The sequence below is a fragment of the Nomascus leucogenys genome, chromosome 18 (assembly GCF_006542625.1).
Source record: "Nomascus leucogenys isolate Asia chromosome 18, Asia_NLE_v1, whole genome shotgun sequence".
Classification (NCBI taxonomy): domain Eukaryota; kingdom Metazoa; phylum Chordata; class Mammalia; order Primates; family Hylobatidae; genus Nomascus; species Nomascus leucogenys.
In genome coordinates this window covers 38,685,043-38,707,789 of record NC_044398.1, presented here as the reverse complement: position 1 = coordinate 38,707,789, position 22,747 = coordinate 38,685,043, and the positions used below count along the sequence as shown (strand labels likewise).

Sequence of the window (22,747 nt, the reverse complement as noted above, 5' to 3'; positions counted from 1 at the left end):
TGAGAAGCTGAGGTGGAAAGATCACTTAAGCTCATGAGTTCCAGATTAGCCTGGGCAACATGGCTAAACACTGTCTTTATAAAAAATACAAAAAGTAGTTGGGCATGGTGGTGATGTCTGCAGCCCCAGCTACTCGGGAGGCTGAGGTGGGAGGATAGCTTGAGCCCAGGAGGTGGAGGTTGCCTTGAGCTGAAATTGTGTCGCTGCACTGCAGCCTGGGTAATAGAACCAGACCTTGCCTCAAAAAATAAAAAAAAGGACTACCAGGGAAACAGGGAAACAGTTTTATATGCAAGGTATGTAAGGAAAGTGAAATGCATTTTTGGTAAAATATTATAAGAAGGCATGGGAATGTGGACTTTTTTTTTGGCCTGGTTTAGAAGCTTAAAGGATTGGTTTAAGTTAGATAGGATAAAGCTGAAGGTTTGAGCAAGTGGTGGAAGGTTTGTGAAAAATGCATATTGTAAAAGAAATTCTGTGTGTGAACATATTGGCTAAAGTTAAAGGGGTATTATTCAGTTTTTTCATAACTTGAATATTGGAATAAAAACAGAACAGGTTTTTCTTAGAGCACTTATCTACTCGTTAACAAAAATTTGTAAAGAGTTATAAAAGATTTATGAGAATCTTACCTTATGGTCAGACATTAAAATTGGATAGATTCATCTTTAAGGTTTTACTAAGAATTTGGTTTAACATCAATAATACACTAATGCCATGGTGAAATTTGGCTTATTTGGCATAAAAATCATACAGAAAGCACTGTCAAATATGAAATGGTGTTTGGCTTTCTTTGGGCTATATTTTTATAAATATTTATTGGTATCTGTTCCAAAATTCTGAGAAACTCCTATAATTCTTTTATTTATTTATTTATTTTTGTGAGACGGAGTCTCACCCTGTGGTGTGATCTCTGCTCACTGCAACCTCCATATCCTGGGTTCACACCATTCTCCTGCCTCAGCCTCCCGAGTAGCTGGGACTACAGGCATCCGCCACCACACTCAGCTAATTTTTTTTTTTTTTTGTATTTTTAGTAGAGATGGGGTTTCACTGTGTTAGCCAGGATGGTCTTGATCTCCTGACCTCATGATCCGCCTGCCTCAGTCTCCCAAAGTGCTGGGAGTACAGGCATGAGCCACCACACCCAGCTGAGAAACTCCTATAATTTTTGTATGACTTAGTGTATATTGTTAATAATTATAATTATGACAAGTCTTTGTATGCACAAAAGTAACCAAAATTCCTAGTCAATTTTGACTTTAATAGTGACTGTCCTAAGGCTTTTTGTCATCCACAGACAAGTGTTATCTTGTATTGAACCTCTTCAAAATGTGGTTTATAATCAACTATAGGACTTTGACAGGTGCTCTTAAATGCAGGTTTCTGATAACTTAGGAGATTGTGACATTAGAATAGAGGAAAAAACATTTAGGACTGTCATGGAGAGCTGAAATATTCATGACTATCAAGCAGAACAGGAGTCAACTGCATGGAGTAAACTAATAGAAGCCTGAAGTAATCTTTTTGACTTTTTTTCTTAAAGTGTTGCTGATCCTTTGTTTTGTTTTTCACAGTCAAGAAAACTTTCATTTACAACTGGTAGCAGCTGAGTATGCCTATTAACAAAATTTGAAGCATATTTCTCTCTACCTGATTTCTCCAGAATTTGGAAACTATTTGTGAGTATTCTTATGGCAATATAGTTATTTGCATAAGTGCAATAAGAGTCTGTTTTCTTTTACAACAGGATACAATTGGAGGAACTGGTTATTTTACCAAGCCTTTGACTGGAATGGCATGCTTTCAAGTATAAGCAAACTGCTTTAAGGAATCAAACTTGACTTACAGAGACAATGAAAGCCCCTTGGGAAAACCGGCCTCATAGCTTGTCTACATAGTCCTTGTACAGGGTTCTCGGTCTGTGATAAGTAAAGAATGCAACTTTCTGATAGGCCTAGTAGGCCCAATATTTTGGGACCTCAGGAGGAGAGGAATTTACCCAACTTGTAGGTATTTGATGGCAGCAACCCATGGCTGGGCTCAGTTTTAAAAAGTCTTATTTAAAATTCCTTATAGAACAAAGATCCATCAAATCCAATTACAAAAAAAAAAAAAAACCCATGTGAAAAATAATTATCCTTGCTGCACTTTTTACAAAGAATCAGGCCAAGTATAAAACTAGATTTATTTAGTTGGAAGCAAATCAGTCTTACCATGATTTGTCTTTAATAAAAGTGGGAGCCTGAAGAGAGAAAAAAGTTATGTTTCAACTATGGTACACCTGTTATTAGATTCTAGTCTCATCAGTTATTTTTAAGGTTTTTTTTTTCTTGCAATTTAGACTAACCCTACTTATTCCTGCCAACTAACCAGTGATCTCTGGTTGCTGCTCAGAAAAAAAATAACAGAAATGGGTAATGTAAAAATCTGGATCAATATTCTAATTCTAATTGGAACATATAGCATGTACAGCAATTTCATATCAGCTTGCCCAGTTCCAACTGTTGCCCAGTTCATGGAAAGCCATCTAATTTAGTTTACTTGGGATAGTTTTACTTATTTTGCTTTACCGTGTGGAATATATTGCTGTTGTACTCTGTGTGGGAGTGCAGGATAAGCTTACTCAATGTTTAATTAAATTGAATACTTTTTAATCTTCCAGATATCACCTTTTGCCCTCAAGAGTTATGAATGGCCCTCACCATAGTGATGCCTTCTGACTGAGCTCCTCTCTACCCTGAATACAAGAGACCATAATAGTTAGGCAGGAATAGCATAGCCCTTATTCAGCTTGAAGAAGTTACAGAAGATAGATCTTTCTCCCTCTACTACCCTTTGGATTAGGGGTTCCTTTGTAAAAGGTGAGGGAGAAATATGTCAGAGACATTTGAACCAGAGCGACTTCATCTTGAATTGGGGCTGGGTGAAATAAGGCTGAGACCTACTGAGCTGTATTCCCAAGAGGGTAGGCATTCTAAGTCTCAGGATGAGGTAGGAGGTTGGCACAAGATACAGGTGACAAAGACCTTGCTGATTAAACAGTTTGCAGTAAAGAAGCTGGCCAAAACCCACCAAAACCAAGATGGCAATGAAACTGATGTCTGGTCATCCTCACTGTTCCTTATATGCTAATTATAATGTGTTAGCATGCTAAGAGACTCTCCTATCAGCACATGACAGTTTACAAATGCCATGGCAATGTCAGGAAGTTACCCTATATGGTTTAAAAACGGGAAGAACCCTCAGTTCTGGGAATTACCCACCCCTTTCCTAGAAAACTCATGAATAATCTACCCCTTGTTTAGCATATAATCAAGAAATAACCATAAGTATTCTCAGTCAAGCAGCCCAAGTTGCTGTTCTGCCTATGGAGTAGCCATTCTTTATTCCTTTACTCTCCTAATAAACTTGCTTTCACTTTACTCTATGGACTTGCCCCAAATTCTTTCTTACTCAAGGTCTAAGAACTCTTTCGGCGTCTGGATAGGGAATCCTTCCTGGTAACAGTTCACAATGGATGGTTTTTATACATTCATTGCTTTTAAGATTGCTGGTTCATTTATTCAACATACATTTAACATGTTTTTCTAGTGGTTGCCAACACAATTCTAAATAATATGCTTTTGCTTCTTTTTTGATTCATAATTTTACAAAGTATTTATTGTGCTTCCAATACATCTAATTTTTTTTCATGAGTTTTTCCCCATTTATAAAGATCAGAGAACCAAACTGGTTTTGTTGTACTGCCATTACCCAGAAGTTTTGAAAAGTGAGAGTCAACTCAGACCTCTGTTCTGTAGGGTCAGTGAGAGAGTTCCTTACACCGAACACTAAATGTGAAATAAAGGCACAAGGATGAATATGGTCATAGTTAAACAAGTTAACATTAGTAAAGCACTCAAGACAATGAAACCACCTTTACAAAAATTATATCAGTTAGAAAATTATGACAGTGAAAGAGGTCTGAGCTAACACCCCCCCTCCAACATCCATCTTGCCTTTCCCTTAATTATTTCTAAGCTACCAGGGCCAGCTAACTTTCAGAGACATTTAGGCTATAGTTTACATGACAACAGACCTTGCCTGAAACTCAACTGTTTTTGTAAAGCTAATGGGAAGCCATCAGGCTGTGGGGGAGGAGAGGAGCCTGAGTCCTGCTAAGGCACAGATATGAACGATTGTCAGTCATTATTCTGGAGTTTATAAGATACTCAACTTTCCCAATTACTCCTGCAAATAACACCACTGATATGGTTTGTCTGTGTCCCCACCCAAATCTCATCCTGAATTGTAGTTTCCATAATCCCTACGTGTTGTGGGAGGAACCCGGTGGGAGGTAACCGAATCGTGAAGGTGGTTAACCTCTATGCTGTTCTAATAGTGAGTGAGTTCTCACGAGATCTGATGGTTTTATAAGGGGCTTTCCCCCTCCTTCACTCTGCACTTCTCCTTGCTGCCACCATGTGAAGTAGGACATGTTTGCTTCTCCTGTCACCATGACTATAAGTTTCCTGAGGTCTCCCCAGCCATGCTTAACTGTGAGTCAATTAAACCTCTTTTCTTTATAAATTACCCAGTCTTCGGTATGTCTTTATTAGCAGCATGAGAGTAGACTAATACAATCACTATTTGTAGCATTTTGAGATATCTTTCCAGGTTTTTTGCATGTCTGACACCCATGGCTCCACCTGGATCACCAACCCAATTCCAACAGCCCCACCCATAAGTGATTCAGACTGCAGGAGGACAGCTTTGACTCCCCCTATGACTTCATCTCAGCCTCAACCAATCAGCAGCAAGCACCTGTTACCTGGCCACTCCCACCCCTTCCTCCAAACTGCATTTGAAAAACCCCCAGCCTATGAGCTTCAGACTTTGGATCAGATGATCTGAGCATGCACTCCATCTCCCCACCTGGCATGGTCGGCCTCGTGTCTATTAAGCTCTTTTTCTACCACAATGCTATGGTCTTTCGTTATGCAGTGGGCAGGAAGAACCCCTTGGGTGGAGTGTTTAAAATAATGCCTGTCAGGCCTCTGAGCCCAAGCCAAGCCATGGCATCCCCTGTGACTTGCACGTATATGCCCAGATGGCCTGAAGTAACTGAAGAATCACAAAAGAAGTGAATATGCCCTGCCCCACCTTAACTGATGACATTCTACCACAAAAGAAGTGTAAATGGCTGGTCCTTGCCTTAAGTGATGACATTACCTTGTGAAAGTCCTTTTCCTGGCTCATCCTGGCTCAAAAAGCGCCCCCACTGAGCACCTCGAGACCCCCACTCCTGCCCACCAGAGAACAAACCCCCTTTGACTGTAATTTTCCTTTACCTACCCAAATCCTATAAAACGGCCCCACCCTTATCTCCCTTTCCTGACTCTCTTTTCGGATTCAGCCCACTTGCACCCAGGTGAAATAAACAGCCATGTTGCTCACACAAAGCCTGTTTGGTGGTCTCTTCACACGGACGCGCATGAAAATGCCCAGCTTAGAGTAAGGGCTAGAAAATGGTAGGGAAAATGGATTAAAATCCAAATCAATAACTACTATAATAATGACATTAGAAATATTGGTTTGGGGGTACACAGGAGATGCAAGAGCCCATTGCTGTCAGAGGGTAGGGGAAAGCTTCAGAAAAGAGAAACTTTGTCTGAGTTTGGAATGGGTAAGAGAATTCTAAGCAGAGGGAGCTGCTTGTAAGATCACAGAAGTGACAGAATAACAAGTAGGGGTATGTGGGAAAAGATTAATAATTGCCTCTCCCCCAAAGCTCCAGTTTATAGTTTGTCCATTTCTGTGGTATAAATACTCCTACTCTGGCTGATTTCAAGCTATTAATGTGAAGTCAGCAAAGGCAGAGTTGGTGCTATGAGTTAAACTGGGTGCCCCCCAAATTCATATGTTGAATCCCTAACCCTCAATGTGACTATTTGGAGACAGGGTCTTTAGGCAGTAAATCTGGTTAAATGAGATCATAAGGGTGAGTCCCTAATCCAATACGTCTGATGCCTTAGAAGAAAGGGAAGAGAGAGCCCTCTCTCTCCCCCAGGTAAGGACACAGTGAGAAGGTAACCATCTGCAAGCCATGAGGAGAGCTTCCCCTAAATGAGCTAAATCTGCCTGCATTTGATCTTGGACTTCCCAGCCTCCAGAACTATGAGAAATAAATGCCTGTTGTTTAAGCTGCCCAGTCTATGGCATTTGTTATGGCAGCCTGAGCTAAGACAGCTGGGAAGAGGTGAACAGTATGCTTGCTAGGCGTAGGAGCCAATTGCAGCACACCCTTCCTGGGAGAAGAGTAAGTAGTTCCCTAAATCCTGAGCATAGGCATCCAGGGAGTGGAGGACACAAGTGATGCAGAAAAATTAGATGGGGCAGGAGAATAAAAGGGCTTGGACGACTTGCTAAATAACTTGGGACCTCATTTAACTAAATTCCCTCATTAAAGACCCTATATTCAAATACAGTCACATTCTGAGGTCCCGGGGTGGGGGTGGGGAGTGGCGGTTAGGACTTCAGCATATGAATTTTGGGGAGGGGACACAATTAGGCCCTTAATAGCTCCAGTTGTGCCACCCTGAGTTGTTTTCCTGAACCCCGCCCACGTCTTTGTAAATAATAACTCTCAACTTCCCCTTTTGAGTGGACCATTTTTTCCTGTCCAAATTCTGATATAGGAAGGGTCTCCAAAATAGTACACTGCAAAGGGAACCTCAGTTTCAAAAGTTGGGATCCACTATATATCTGCTTTTACTTTCAAGCATTGAAACTAGTATCAATCAACTGCCCTTCTATTCTTAATACTTTATCCAAGAAATCGCTAGAATTCTTTCTCCTTTTTAAAAAAAACAAGTTACAGGCCGGGCGTGGTGGCTCACACCGGTAATCCCAGCACTCTGGGAGGCCGAGACGGGTGGATCACCTGAGGTCAGGAGTTCGCGGACAGCTTGGCTAACATGGTGAAACCCCGTCTCTACTAAAAATACAAAAATTAGCTGGGCATAGTGGCAGGCGCCTGTAATCCCAGCTACCCGGGAGGCTCAGGCAGGAGAACCTCTTGAACCTGGGAGGAGGAGGTTGCAGTGAGCTGACATCGTGCCGTTGTACTCCATCCTGGGTGACAAGAGCAAAACTCTGTCTCAAAAACAAAAACAAAACAAACAAAAAACAAACAAAAAAACCCAAAACAAAAAACCCACTACCACCAACAAAAACAAGTTACATTGTGGGTTGGGGCCGCTGACAGGAGGAATACGATGATGTTATGGAGCATTTCCCAGTCCCCTTTCCAACCCCATTTCCCTACTGTCCGACTTCAGGCTTCCAAGTGAGGACGGCACTGCCCTCCTAGAGGACGTCCTGCCTCAGAGCCCTGGAACGTCCACTTTCTCCTAGCGCCGATCCTGAGCTGAGAAGCTCTGTCTGGTACAGCCATCCTGCATCGTGGGCTGCTTCTTTCCCCAGGCGAAGCTCATCTTCCTCCCATTGTTCTGAACCTCTGTATGGACATCTTCTTTCTTCAAACGCTCCACGGAAAAATTCTCGCCTGCCTCGAAACCCTGCCTACCTCTGAGATCTGAGAACGGATACTAAACGCGGGACTTAAGGCAATGTACACATGTAAGCAGGCTCTGTAGGCACTCACTCCGCCCAGGCGCGCGCGTGGCGGAGGGGGAACAGAGAAGCCAGACAGCTCTCTACCCTTCCCGTGTTCAGTCGTGCCAGATGACGAGAGGTCACAGCCTGGCGACCAAAAGGTGCGGCTAACTCTCCTGCCCAAGCTGACTTTCTCTGCAGGGTTCAAGGTTAATTGTGAGGATTTACATTCGCATTGCGCACCCGCATCCCCCTCTACGTGGAAATATGTCTTAACTTTCGTAACTGCCTTGCTAGCAGGGTATTTTTCGCTAGGGGCGAAGCGTCCTCCGCAAGCCGCCCAGCTGACGTGCAGCGGAGACAGCTTTCTCGCCCTGCTTGCACCAAGTACAAAGGCGCGGCTGAGCACGTCCCTCCAAACCACGTGGTCTTGCCCGTGCTTAAAAACAAACGCGGAGCCAGGCGCATGCGCCGCGGGCCTCCCCGCGCCAGCAGAAGTCGGAGTCGCTGTTGGGGGCGGTGTCTACGGTTGAGCTGAGGGCGCAGGCGCCACGGCCCGTCGAGCCGGGTTCCAAGGCGGCTGGCTGCGGTAGCGTCTCCGTTTCCTTGTGGGCGGCCGCGCGGCCCTGGGTGAGTGTTCGGAGGGCCCGGCCGAATGTCGGGCAGGGAGTGTCGGGCCCGGCTCAGGCTCCTCAGGCGGCCGCGGCCCCGCGCCTTGGCCTCGCCGTGGTGATTGAGCCTGTCAGCGAGGGCGGACTGTAGGGGGTCTTAGGGCCAAGCGCCCGCTTCCGGCGGCCTCATCTGAGCCGGAAGTAGCGCCGCGGAGCTCTCACCTGAGGCAGCAGGAGTCCCTGGCTGGCCAGCGACCCAGCTACTTCTCCGACTTTGTATATGGCCCCTGCGCACAGGGTCAGCTGGGTCCTTTTTGATCTCGATTAAAATGCTGGTGCTGTTATTTTGAAGAGAGTAAGGCTAAATGTACGTCCGACGTTTTGGACGTTGTTAGAGTCAAGTTGATAGAGTGTGGGCGGATAGGGCAGGCCGCCTGTAAATGCTGCTGTTACGTGATTTCCACGCAGTGTCTTCACTGCTGTCATCCTGTGACAAGCAGCCTTCGCTTTTCTCCTCAACTTTTCCCATCATTATCTTGTTGCTCTGTCTCCTCCAATCCATTATCCGCACAGTTGTCCAGGTGGTCTCTGGCATAAAGTAGGTCATGCCATCATCACCCTACTTAACAGTTTTCAGTCATTCCATTGCACTGAGAGTGGAATCCATGCTCGTGTTTTCCCAGGCCTTTTGTGATCTGGCCCTTGCCTGCCCCCTCTCAGAACTGTGCCTGTGTCCGACCAACCCTCCAAACCAGACCTAGCTCGCCCCTGGCTGCGGGAGCCCCAGTGCTGGGGGGAGGACGGCGAAGATACTAGTGTCCCAGATGATTAAACTTTAGAAGATACTCTGCAAGACTTAGGCCATGAACGGAGCCCTTCTTTGCTCTTCTTAACTAAAAGTTAAAAATAAAGTAAAAAATTCGGTGTTCCAGCCTTCTTGCATTTTCACAAGTGCATCAGCTCTTTCTAGTCTTAAAAGTTACACATTGTTGGGAGGCCGAGGTGGGTGGATCACATGAGGTCAGGAGTTCGAGACCAGCCTGACCAACATGGTGAAACCCTGTCTTTACAAAAAATTAGCCGGGCGTGGTGGCACATGCCTGTAGTCCCAGCTAATCGGGAGGCCAAGGCAGGAGAATCGCTTGAACCTGGAAGGCGGAGGTTGCAGTGAGCCTGGCGGAGCCTGGCGGAGGTTGCACTCCAGCCTGGGCAACCCGAGCGAAATTCTGTCTTAAAAAAAAAAAATTACACACGTTGTTTCCTTGCAAGATGTTCACTTTACTTTCGACCTGACTGGCTCATCAGATGTCACTTTATCAGAGAGCCTCCTTGACCCCACACCTACCTCCACAATTTCAATTTGGTTTCTCTCATTTTATCGGAAAGCCTTGTACTTTCCTCTTAACAGCAGTCACCACAATTATATTTGTATGTGTGTACGTATATTATATATATATGTATAGTTTTTAAATGTCTGTTTTTCCCATGAGACTCTAAGCTCTATGGGGACAGGAATTAGTTAACCTAGTACATTGCCTGGTATAATTAACTCTCAGTAACTATTTGTTAAATGTATGATTTCTTTCTTTCTTCTTTTTTTTTTTTTTTTTTGAGACGGAGTCTTGCCCTGTCGCCCAGGCTGGAGTGCAGTGGTGCGATCTCCCTCACTGTGGCCTCCGCCTCCTGGGTTCAAGCGATTCTCCTGCCCCAGCCTCCCGAGTAGCTGGGATTACAGGTGCGCGCCTCCATGCCCAGCTAATTTTTGCATTTTTAGTAGAGACGGGGTTTCACCATGTTGGTAAGGCTGGTCTCGAACTTCTGACCTCGTGATCCACTCGCCTCGGCCTCCCAAAGTGCTGGGATTACAGGCATGAGCCACCGTGCCTGGCAAGTGTATGATTTATTTCACTTCTGAAATTCTTTAACCTGATAAGAGCCTTCTGGTTTCCAACTCTCACTTCCAGAAGACTTGGTTTTCTGGCCATTGCCAGATGCTAAATGGCTTCTTGACCCCTTTCTCCCATTTGCAGGCCCGTTCTGTTTTTTTTTTTGTTTTTTTTTTTTTTAAACCTACCCGGCTTGGACCCTGAAGTCAGTTACTTCAGCTACTCTTCTCAGCATCTTCAACCCCATGACCCTTTTATGCTGCCATTTCTGCTTTGAAAACCCTAAATAGTGACATTTCCCCCAGGACTGCTAATTACTGAAGGAGGAGATTGTACAGCCCCGGAGATTGTTAGCAGTCTATGGCTTTGCGGGGCTGGGGGTGATCCTCAGGTAGGTCCTCCACAGCAATCATCAGTGTTTGTTCCCTGTCAACTCCCTTTTTTCTTGTACAGGACATTTATTCCAGACCCTTAGTCTTTAGCCCCTGTGCCAACTTTGTCTCCTGACTCAGGAACTGTCCAACTTGCTACTTTGTGGGATATTTTGTCTGTGATCCACTTCAGCTTCCCTCCTCTCCACCTGCAAATTTAGATCTATCAGGAATCCTCCTCCTGCCAGAGTCCGAGAAAGATGTGTTGTGCCTCCTGTTCATTTCTGCTTGCGACCTTCCACTTTTGCTGTCTCTTTTGGTACACCTTTCTGTGTGGGTTATCTCCTCTGTCTCCCTCCAGCCATTACATGCTCTAGTTTTTCTTGCCCTAGTTCTCTCCCCACCCCCAACAAATCCATTATTACTTTATCACTGTAGCTGTCTCTCTGCCACAGGCAAGCTCCTTAAAGGACAGTCCACTCCCTTGTGGCCTCCATTTCCTCATCCACTCCTTACACACCAACTACATTTCAACCACTACAGTCTGGTTTTTGGCCCTATCGCTCCACTGAAACTTTTTTTTTTTTTCGAGACAGAGTTTCACTCTTGTTGCCCAGGCTGGAGTGCTGTGGTGCGATCTCAGCTCACTGCAACCTCTGCCTCCTGGGTTCAAGTGATTCTCGTGCCTCACCCTCCCAAGTAGCTGCGATTACAGGCATGCACCACCATGCCTGGCTAATTTTTGGATTTTAGTAGAGATGAGGTTTCACCATGTTGGGTCAGGCTGGTCACGAACTCCTGACCTCAGGTGATCCACCTGCCTCGGCCTCCCAAAGTGCTGGGATTACAGGTGTGAGCCACCAAGCCTGGCCTGAAACTTCTTTTACCAAGGTAAATGGTGACCTGTTAGTATCCATATTCACTCAGCCCTTTCTAATTCACTGGACCCTCTTCCTCCTTTTTTATTATTAGAAGTTTTCCCCAAACTTCTTTATTTTTAACCTTGTCTTTGCACTACAATACTATTGCTTTTTCATACTGTTTTACAAAAGTAGAAAAATGGTTAATATTTTTGGTTGAATTGACATCCTTTTTTCTTAAAAAGAAATCCTCGTGTGTACAAATAAGAAAAATGACAACAGAATTGTTAACTGCCAGCTAGTACAGAGACTCTGAGCTGGAATCCTGCTCCCAGGAAAGTGAGGTGAGCTGAGCCTTCCTCTTGAAAATAATCAGCAGGCCCCAAAAGGAGGAACTTTCTCACTGTGTTGTTCACTTTTTAACCTTTCCAATGTTAGCCTCCTCGTACCCTCCAAAATGACCTTGGGTACCTGTCAGAGCCTTGGGAACCCTGGAGCTGCTCACTCTGCTGATGTGTCCACGTGTCACCTAGACTTTCCCTTGAGCTCAGATTTGCATTTCTGACTGCATGCTGCTCATGGTACTGATTACATGTAAGCTGCTTGCCAGTCCTGCTTCCCGTCTGCTTCCTTTTTGAGAGTCTCATTTTTGTGACTGAATTCACTGGTGACTCATTTGTCCAGACCAAACTTTTTATTATTTTAGACTTAGCTCTGAACCTCACTTCCTTTCAGCAGATACTGAGCACCTCCTATATATCAGACCATGCATGGCGCATGTGTACAAATCTCAGTTCCTCCGTGATATTTCTTGGGCCCCAGACACCATATATAGTTCCCTCGATGCTCGTGTGACCTCTTGTCCGTGTCCCGGGCTAGCTGACCTGCCCTGCTCTGTTGTTACTGACATGCTGCTGCTCCAGTGGATAGCCACTCAGGTGTAGATGATACTGAATTCTTTGTATCCCAGTGCTTTATTGCTGGGCTTATTTTACTTAATAAGAGATGAGTGGGGCCCATTGGGGGAACTTGTCATTTAACAGAAAAGTTACGGTGCTCAAAGAAATCTTATTCACAGTTAAACAAAAAGCAAGACTGTTTTTTGGTTATCATGTTGCTTTTTAATATATTTATTAGATGTGATAGTTGTATAGGTAATATAGTGAATATATTCTCCTTAAAGCAGCAGGTCCTGAGTATGTGGAGTACAATGTGAATGTTCCCCCTTGTTTTTCCCTGTGCTTTCTCTTCCCCCTCCTGACTTGCAGGCTTAGTTTGTATCTTGCCAGATGATTCTGTGTGCAGGATACATACTTTTTTCAACATAAGTGTGTTCATACCATGAATTTTTTCACTTAACATGGCTTTTATATCAGTACTACAGAATATACTTAGTAGCTACATTAAACTATTAAAAATGTGCTGCACTAAACATCCTTGCACCTGTGTGTGACTAGTTCTCTGGAATAAATACCTAGAATTGCTTGACAAAGGTCATGTGCATTTAATTTAATAGATATTGCTAAGTTGTCCCCCCAGAGGGCTTTACTAATTTATATTCTCAGCAGCAGTATGTGAGGGGGGATCCTTCTCCTTGTCTGTATTGGATTTATCAGGCTTTGCATTCTTGTTAACCTGATGGGTGAGAAATTATACTATGTATTAAAATGGAGTTTTTTTTTTTTTTTGAGATTGAGTCTCACTGTGTTGCCTATGCTGGAAGGCAGTGGTGAGATCTCAGCTCACTGCAACCTCTGCCTCCTGGGTTCAAGTGATTCTCCTGCTTCAGCCTCCCGAGTGGCTGGGATTACAGGTGCTCACCATCATGCCCAGCCAATTATTGTATTTTTAGTAGAGATGGGCTTTCACCATGTTTGCCAGGCTGGTCTCAAACTCCTGACCTTAAGTGATCTGCCCGCCTCAGCCTCCCAAAGTGTTGGGATTACAGACGTGAGCCATCGTACCCAGCCTATTTTTGAGAATATTGTAATTAATCTTTTAAAAAAACTTTAAATTTATTTTACAGGGTCTTGCTCTTTTGCCCAGGCTAGAGTGCAGTTGTGCAATCATGGTTCACTGCAGCCTCCATCTCCCAAGCTCAAGTGATTCTCCTGCCTCAGCCCCTTGAGCAACTGGGACTATAGGTGCACATCACCAGGCCTGGCTAGTGTTTTAAATTTTTAGTAGAGACAAGGTCTCATTATCTTTCCCAGGCTGGTCTCGAAGTCCTGAGCTCGCTGTGTTTCCCTGGCTGGTCTCTATCCTCCCGCTTTGGCCTCCCAAAGTGCCGGGATTACAGGACTGAGCCACTTGCCCGGCCTAATTAATCTTCTGAGCTTCTGATTTGTTCAAAGCTCCTATTTACTGGATAGGTGTTCAGCCTAGGAGTTTCTAGTCTCAGATTCACACAGAAGCCCTTTCCTAACATCACTGTTCCTATGCATTACAGTTGATCTTGCCACTATAATATAAATTATTTGTGTCATAATGAAATGAAGATGCTAACTTGGAAAACAGCAGCCAAATGACTTCAGCTGTTTTGAAGAATATTCCATGGCCATCACCCCAGGATTTTGGTGGCTGGCTTTCTTAGCTGGCTGCCTAAATGTTCTTTGTTGATGATACTGCATTTCTTTTTCTGGTTAATTTTTCTTATTATCGGAACTCAAGAAGATACATTGTTTGTCCCTTTTTGGTAAATTAATACTTGGAAACTTGAATTTATATAGTTGGAAGATTATTACTTGATCTTTTGAGAAATCAGTCTGCTCTAATTATAAAATATTTAAGAACTACAATGAATCCTATATAATGAAAAGGCTTATAAATTTTTTTTTTCCTTTTAGATAGTCTGTTGAGAATGCCAAATGAGGGAATCCCCCACTCAAGTCAAACTCAGGAGCAAGACTGTTTACAGAGTCAACCTGTCAGTAATAATGAAGAAATGGCAATCAAGCAAGAAAGTGGTGGTGATGGGGAGGTGGAGGAGTACCTGCCCTTTTGTTCCGTGGGTGACGGGCTGTCCACCTCTGTTGTGGGCTGCGCATCAGCAGCTCTGAGGAGAGGGCCAGCCCTGCTGCACATCGACCGACATCAGATCCAGGCGGTGGAGCCTAGTGCCCAGGCCCTTGAGCTGCAGGGTTTGGGTGTGGATGTCTATGACCAGGACGTGCTGGAACAGGGTGTGCTTCAGCAGGTAGACAGTGCCATCCATGAGGCCAGCCGTGCCTCCCAGCTCGCTGACGTGGAGAAGGAGTATCGGTCGGTCCTGGATGACCTCACGTGAGTGCAGCCCACCTTCTTCCTTTCAAAGCTGTGGTAAAACATGACAGGGATATTTAGGTAATGGAGAGCTCTAGTATTCCAGAAGTTTAGGAGATGTGTAGAACCTTTTATTTGGAGGACAGAGTCAATAAGGGCAGTCCTTAGCCTCATCTTTGAGCCCCAGCCCTTCCCCTCAGGAGTGGCATTGTACATGGTAGTTAGAGTCTGCGTCCAGCTCCTGAAAGCCAATTGCATGCATAATGTCCAGAAGAGAAGGGCTGTTCACCAGCATGCGCAGAAAGTGATCTCAGGAGAGAGTGCACCTAAAATTCGGGTGTTTCCTGTTCGAGATGCCAGGAATACATTCCGCCCCCTTCACATTTTTCTCTGGGCGGTAGCTTGTTTCTAGCTTGCTGTCCCCAAACTTAGTGTTCAGTCCTTGGGCAATTTTTCAGATTTGCATTTCCAGAAATAATAAAGACTCCCTGGTTTTCTTTTCTTCCATCCTTGTTTTGACTCTGGAAATGGAGGTTTTATTTGTGTCTTAGAGAGGGAGAAGACTTGAGCTGTTTTGAGCATAGCACATTAATGGGGAAGAAGGAGAGGCTGTGGACCTGAGCAAGGGTAGGAGGTGAGGACAGGAGAAGGGAAGTGGGAGGGGTTGAGCTCACTTATCATTGCTGCTTGGCCCCCTGTTGGGCAGTGTTCTGGGCAGTGTCAGGTAAGCAAGAAAGAAGGTGAGGGCTGAACGGGATGGAGGATGGAGCAGTGTCACAGAGGATAGCTGGGGAGGGTGGAGTGTGGAGCTGTCATGAATGTGGCTGTTGGGACTTCAAAGACATGTTTTCTGCTAACCATTCCCTGGTGTGTTCTTTTGGCCTCCTCAGGAGCAGGTGCTCGTTCATGGTTATAGTCTGAGTGTTGAGGACCTCAACTCTTTATGATGCTTTTACATTTGATCTTGGAAATGTGTCCTCTTTCTACAGAGGTGACAGAGGAGAGTTGTGGGGTCTCCATGCAGAGTGATGATAGATGGCTGGTGGCATGTGGTGTCTCAGCCAGTAATAGGCATTGTTTTTCCTGTAATCCACAGAGGATACAAACAGCAAATTACACAGGCATCAAGAAGACTGAATTTGTGTTTTGAAAATTGGAAGCTATAATTCTGTGGTGTCTATTTTAGGAGTAATTTATTTTAAATTGATTTGTTTTCTTTGCACCACAAAGTTTAATGCTATAGTAAGTGAATCTTCCATTTATGTAGAAGAAAAATATTGTTGCAGATGTGTGATTTATATAAGAAAATGTTTAAGCATTTTTAGGATGCTTCCAAACTTTGGAAGGCTTCCGTAACAGGTTTAAAAAACCCATGTATGCATTTTTTCATGTAAAAGGACAACTTATTGCACATTGTGCTAGCATAGTGTGTTGAATAAAGTAGGCACTTAAATAATGCTTGTAGAATGAATGAAGCAGCTTTCAAATGGGAACGAGCTGATCTAAATCAGCTAGATAAAAGAAAACACTAGCAGTCATCTTAAACCTCTAATGATCCTACAAGTTTTATTTGTGGCCAATAAGGGTATGTATTCTAGTTTAGTTTCCTTTATCTTTTAGTTAATAAGAAGTAAAAGGGACATGTTTTTAGCATTTTTCTCTTTGTATTATGCTATAAAAATGTTATCAGAGTGGAAAATAGACAATTTATCTTATTTTTCAGGTCATGTACGACATCCCTAAGGCAGATCAATAAAATTATTGAACAGCTTAGCCCTCAAGCTGCCACCAGCAGAGACATCAACAGGAAACTAGATTCTGTAAAACGACAGAAGTATAATAAGGTGATTCAGAATAACATATTCAGTATTGCATTTTTGAAAAAGTCATCATTTAGGGGCACTTAATTTAGGAAGTATTTTAAAAAGTGCTTGTAAGATGTGAAGCAAATACTTATAATTACAATAGAGAAATTTTGGGTTTCTTTTGTATGTTTAATCTTTCTGCTGTTTCCCTTTAACATCCCATTCTGTTGCATTTAAAAAAACACACATACATAGACACACACACCCATACGTATACAGTAGCTCCTTGATTTACAACAGGGTTACATCCCAACAAACCCATCGTAAATTGAAAATATCGTTAGTCAAAAATGCATTAAATACCCTGAAAAACCTATCTTAAAGTCAAAATATTGTAAGTCAAACCATAGTTAAGTCCAGAGGCTCCTCAGTTTATAATGGGGTTATGCCCTGATAAACCCATCACAAAGTTGAAAAATTGCAAGTCAGACCATGATAAGTTGGAGACCATCTGTGTATTTGAGAAAAGTTCCTTTTTGGTGTTGCTTGCCTCACTTGGGTGCACTTCCCTAGTCTTCCTACATCACCATTTCTTTGGCCTGGCTTAGGGTCACACTGGCCTCAGTCTCCTGGTCTTGTGTGAACTCTTTTCTGCTTAGCCCTTGCCTCCTCTGATTGTCTCCACTGTGTTTCTTGGCGGTGCAGCCGTTGACCCTCACACACCTTTGCTCTCTGTTGGGAGAGCTTGGCCCTTCCTCCCACCTTGGGCGTTACAGTCATCACCCAGCCACACTGGGGTTGTACTTAGCTTTGGAAAACTTAAGGGTAGGAAATATTTGTTACTTAGGATATTATTTTTATGAAGTTTGAAACTTTTTTTAAGGATTTATGTACAGCTTTGTGAGGTTTGAAACATTTTTTAGGATTTATGTACCCCTTTGTGAAAATACATTGCAATAGATAGGAATGACTAGTTGTAACCATTTCAGTTCTGCCATCCCAACTTGTGCTTACAGTTGATTCACTGCAGTGAGTAGAGTCCTTGCATCTTTTCTTTAAGCTCTCCAGGGGCAGGGCTGTGTGTTGACTCCGTTCATGTGGCCCTCCTTTTATTATACTTTCCACTCACCAGTCTGTTATCTGCATTACCCCATCTTCTCTCACTTGCTTCCAGAATAGCAGCCCAAAGGTCAAAGCTAGCAGTTGCTCAAGGCAGGTGGGTCCTCCCAAATCAGAGAGAGGACGTCTGGTCTCTTGTGGGAGCATGTGAAATTGATGTGCAGAGACCTTCTTGGGCTTCTAGTGGGCTGGGATTTCAAGGGTGTAGAGCATCAAACTTGAGACCACTTCAGGTCCTAGTCTAACTTAATTGTGCATTCTTTAGCAGCTCTTTGATGGTTAGAGGTAGACTATTCAGAGAGAAAGTGCTTTAAACAGAATGTTGCTGAGAGAAAGACTGAAATAAAACAAATTGCAAGTCATTGCAGTGTGGCATTTATGTTCAGGATTTCCCCTTGTCCCACACTCATATTTGAAGTTGAAACATTCTTGACCTTGGAAAGATGAACCAGGTACCACAGGCCCAGTTCACTGGGCCTCCCCATTGAAGCCCAAGGGCACATATCTGAGTTCTGGTGATGCGGAAGGAAACAAGACAAAGAGGAGTCTGGAGTGGCCAGGGTGAAGAGGCATGGCAAAATATATTTTTTTCTTAAAGCTTTTTGATTAGGTAGAATACTAAAAGGACAGTCATAAATATGGTAGGTTATCAAAGGGGACTAACTGTTTCAACTGAACATTTGTGTTTTTATTTCTTATCTTATGGCCTATTGACTTCCATAGCCCATTGGTTCTGAAGATCAGAAACACAGAGTAGTTTAGGGATTTGCCCAGTGTGTAAGGGGGAAACCAAGTAGAACAAGTCCACCTTTCAGGTCAGTGCCTGTGTATTTAAGGGCTCGGGCACATAGAAGGCGGTCTGCCGCCCTCAGGAGAGCAGGGGGTGCAGGCATGCCTGTCTGCTGGGAATATTCACGGCCCCTTTACTCCTAGAAAAGTGGTAGTTGCTCACGTAGGGCTGTCTAGTAATAGTAATGTATGGAATTTTTATATAATGTAATGTATATTTTATTTTTATTTTACTTTGGATTAAAGTTTAAAATTTCATAATGCTATCTTTTGTATTTAACAATAAATCACTTCATTGCTGTTTTTTGTCTTCGATATTTACCATTCAAGGAACAACAGCTAAAAAAGATCACTGCAAAACAAAAGCATCTCCAGGCCATCCTTGGAGGAGCAGAGGTGAAAATTGAACTAGATCACGCCAGTCTGGAAGAGGATGCAGGTAAGGATGCTAGGAGCAGTTTCTCTGTGCTCTTGTGATGCCTGATGCCTGTCGTCAGTGGAGGGTGTCTCTTTAGTCTTTGCCTGGGTTTTGAGAAAAATACATTTCTTTGCCTTAGTGTCAAAACAGATTTAGGAAAATTTTATTCTCTACACCTGCAGAACCAAATCCCTCTCAAAGAGAATTAAAGTAAACTTTTAACTCAGTTCATAGGAGGCTGCTGGTACACATTTATTATTACATTTAATACACTGGAAGTCTTAAACATTCTTATATTGTTAATTTGATAAAGACAACTAGCATCATGATTAAATTACATGTTGGAAGCCCAACATCATTAATCGCATTTGTAGAGAATGGCTCTCACATGTCTTTAAAGAGCGTATTTGGCAGGCTTTCCAAGCATCAGTTTAAGAAAAGACATCTTCATTCAGGTACTCTGGGCAGTATTTCATTTACATTACTGTCTTGGATGGTTGTCTTTTGGAAAACCTTTTGGGAAATTCATAAGCTCTGGAACTAAATTATCTTTGCAGTCATTGTGTGTGTGTGTGTACAAATTGTTGGTGGCTGCATAGGCATTGACTATTTGAAATACAGATTAAAGCTGCTTAGCATTAAATTCTCTAAGCAACTATTTTTACTAGCTTTAGAAGTTTATTCAGTAAGATGAGAATTGTTATGAAGAATTAATTGAAGCAATAGAAAAAAATATGTATATTTTTGAAACAGAGTTTCGCTCTTGTTGCCCAAGTTGGAGTGCAGTGGCACCATCTCAGCTCACTGCAACCTCTGCCTCCCGGGTTCAAGCAATTCTTCTGCCTCAGCCTCCCAAGTAGCTGAGATTACAGGCGCACACCACCACACACCCGGCTAATTTTTTGTATTTTTAGTAGAAGCAGGGTTTCACCATGTTAGCCAAGTTGGTCTTGAACTCCTGACATCAGGTGATCTGCCCACCTTGGCCTCCCAAAGTGCTGGGATTGTAGGTGTGAGCCACTGCACCCAGCCCAAAAGTACGTGGTTTTAAAGTTCAGCCTCTCAGAATTCATTAGGGCTATGACCAGTGCTTTTAACTGCTGTGTACTGTGTTTTTCATTGGTAACAGATGTTTGTTGCTGTCTGGCCGTCTCAGATCTGCTATTGTCTTTCACCTCCTACTGTGACTTTGGTAGTAGGGTTAATAGCTACCTCTTAGGGTTAATAGCTAAAACTTTGGTAGTAGGGTTAATAGCTACATTGTCTAGGGTTAATAGCTACATCCTCAAATCCAAGAGCCCCTTTTTATCCTTGTTCCACCTTGCCTGTCCACAGCAGCTGACACTTCTTTTCCTTGTGGGATCCCTGCTTCTCTATTGGTTTTCTTTTTAGCCTTCTGCCTACTTCTGCATAGTTATTTCTGGCCTTATCTTAAATGTTGATGTTTCTCAGGGTTTCTCTGAGCCCTCTTCTTTTTCTTTTTTTTTTGAGACGGAGTCTCGCTCTGTCGCCCAGGCTGGAGTGCAGTGGCGCAATCTCGGCTCACTGCAAGCTCCGCCTCCCGGGTTCACGCCATTCTCCTGCCTCAGCCTCTCCGAGCAGCTGGGACTACAGGTGCCCGCCACCACGCCCGGCTAATTTTTTTGTATTTTTAGTAGAGACGGGGTTTCACTGTGGTCTCGATCTCCTGACCTCGTGATCCGCCCGCCTTGGCCTCCCAAAGTGCTGGGATTACAAGCGTGAGCCACCGTGCCCAGCCGCCCTCTTCTTGTTCTACTGCCTCTCCCTGCTTATGTATTCCCCATGGCTTTTGCAGCCATCTAGGTTCTACTAGTACCTTATACAGATCTGTAGACGTCTGGCTTTGCTCTTTTTTTGAGTTCCTGGTTCCTATTATATCTCTCCGTCTGGACACCAGCCAACACTTGAAGACATGAACTGAAATTGCAAGTTACACCATAACTGTAAAGTCACCCAGAAAGTATCCCTCTTTCATTAGTTGAAATTCAAAATTTCAACTAATGAAATTACCGGCAAAATTACCACATAACCAAAATACCAAAAGACCTAAGGCTTAATAGGAAGAAAATACTCAGTGTAAAGACCTAAGGCTTAATAGAGGCAAAATACTCAGTGTAAAGGAAAATATTTGTTAAATGGACTATATATAAAACCAAGAACTTCTGTCATCAGAAGATAGCATTTAGGGCAAGATACTGAGCTGGAGAAGATATTTGCAATACATGTGTGAATCAAAGGACTCAAATCTAGGGTGTATAAAGAACTAGAAATCAGGCTGGGCGCGGTGGCTTACGCTTGTAATCCCAGCACTTTGGGAGGCCGAGGCAGGCGGATCACAAGCTCAAGAGATCGAGACCACGGTGAAACCCCGTCTCTACTAAAAAATACAAAAAATTAGCCGGGCGTGGTGGCAGGCGCCTGTAGTCCCAGCTACTCGGAGAGGCTGAGGCAGGAGAATGGCGTGAACCCGGGAGGCGGAGCTTGCAGTGAGCCGAGATTGCGCCACTGCACTCCAGCCTGGGCGACAGAGCGAGACTCCGTCTCAAAAAAAAAAAAAAAAAAAAAAAAAAGAACTAGAAATCATTTAAAAAAAAAAACAAAAATGGGCGAAAGACTGGAACACTTCCTACACAAAAAAGGCTGTCCAAAAGATAATTCATGAAAGGCACCTATTTTGTTAGTCATCAGGGAAATGTAAATTACAGCCATAATGTGTTACCACTACACATCTACCAAAATAGCTAACATGGAATGGCAAGAATATACACCAGTTGGAACTTTCTGACACAGCTGATGGGACTTTGGAAGGTAACACTTTGGAAAACTGACAGTGTCTACTAAAGCTTAGCATACCCAGATATATATATATATATATATATATATATATAATCTCCAAAAGATATACATCAGAATATTCATAGCAACATTATTCCTAGTAGCCAAAACCTGGAAGCCACTCAAATGTGCATTAACAGTGAGAGTTAACAAACTACAGCTACATTCAACAGTAAGGATGCAGCTCAAAAGCATAATGTTGCGTGAAGGAAGGTGGACACAGGGTACAAACATTTCCACTTACGTAGCGTTCAGAGACAGGTGCAACTTGTCTGTACGTTAGGAGTCCAGGTCCATTATTATCTTGGGGGGTGTAGAGGCTGGGAGGTAGCCTGAAGGGCTCATCTGGTGGTGCTAGTAATTTCTATTGATATGGGTGCTAGTTTATGAGTACGTTTTTTCTGAATATTCACTGAGTTCTACACTTAATGATTTGTGCACTTTCAGATGTATGTTTTATTTCAGAGCAAGTTTAATGAAAAACTGGGTATCATTGGCCTGTAAGAATCGTAGATTTTAGAATATGGATTCCTTCCTATTAAGCCTTAGGTCTTTTGGTATTTTGGTTATGTGGTAATTTTGCCAGAGATGAATTTCAACTAATGAAAGAGGGATACTTTCTGGGTGACTTTACACTTATGGTGTAACTTCCAATTTTAGTTCATGTCTTCAAGTCAGTTAACTTCACGTATCTAACACAGTACTGCTGTCCAATAGACCTTTTTGCAGTGATGAAAATGTTCTCTGTGTTGCCCATTATAGTAGCCATTAGTCACTTGTAGCTCTTGAGCACTTGAAAAAGGGCAAGTGCAACTGTGGAACTGAGTTTTTAACTTAATGTAATTTAAATTTAGATAGCTACAGGTGACTGGTAACTGCCATGCTGGGCAGCATAGAGCTGACATTTATGTTTTTCCTATTTAGGTACAGGGTGATCCCTGTTTTTGGTTTTACTGTCTCTTGAATTTAAGTCCATCTGAATGTTGGGTTTAGCAATGACGTGAGAACTTCGGAGCCTGCTTCCTCATGGACTACTCCTCAGCTGATAAGGAAACACAGCTAAACTTGACTATTTATAACTGTATTTATAGAGTAATAAGCCTATCTTTGGATGGCAGAGAGTATATTTATGGTGAAATATTTTGGAGAAAAGTTACTGAGAAGTTGTCTTT

General features: G+C 43.2%; 1 protein-coding gene across 4 annotated transcripts in view; it reads left to right on the top strand.

Moving 5' to 3' along the window:
- Window positions 1-8,067: 8,067 nt before the first annotated feature.
- ERCC6 (ERCC excision repair 6, chromatin remodeling factor) overlaps window positions 8,068-22,747 on the top strand; it is a 92,303-nt gene continuing 77,623 nt past the window's right edge. For 2 of the 4 annotated variants that reach the window (XM_004091120.3, XM_004091121.3), the window contains exons 1-4: window positions 8,068-8,229; window positions 14,174-14,609; window positions 16,312-16,432; window positions 18,632-18,740. In XM_004091120.3, the coding sequence (XP_004091168.1) occupies window positions 14,188-14,609; window positions 16,312-16,432; window positions 18,632-18,740 (652 nt within the window). In that variant the 5' untranslated portion in view covers window positions 8,068-8,229; window positions 14,174-14,187. Of the gene's footprint in view, window positions 8,230-14,173; window positions 14,610-16,311; window positions 16,433-18,631; window positions 18,741-22,747 lie in introns of those variants that run through there. The other 2 variants (XM_030798203.1, XM_030798204.1) reach the window with 2 other exon arrangements.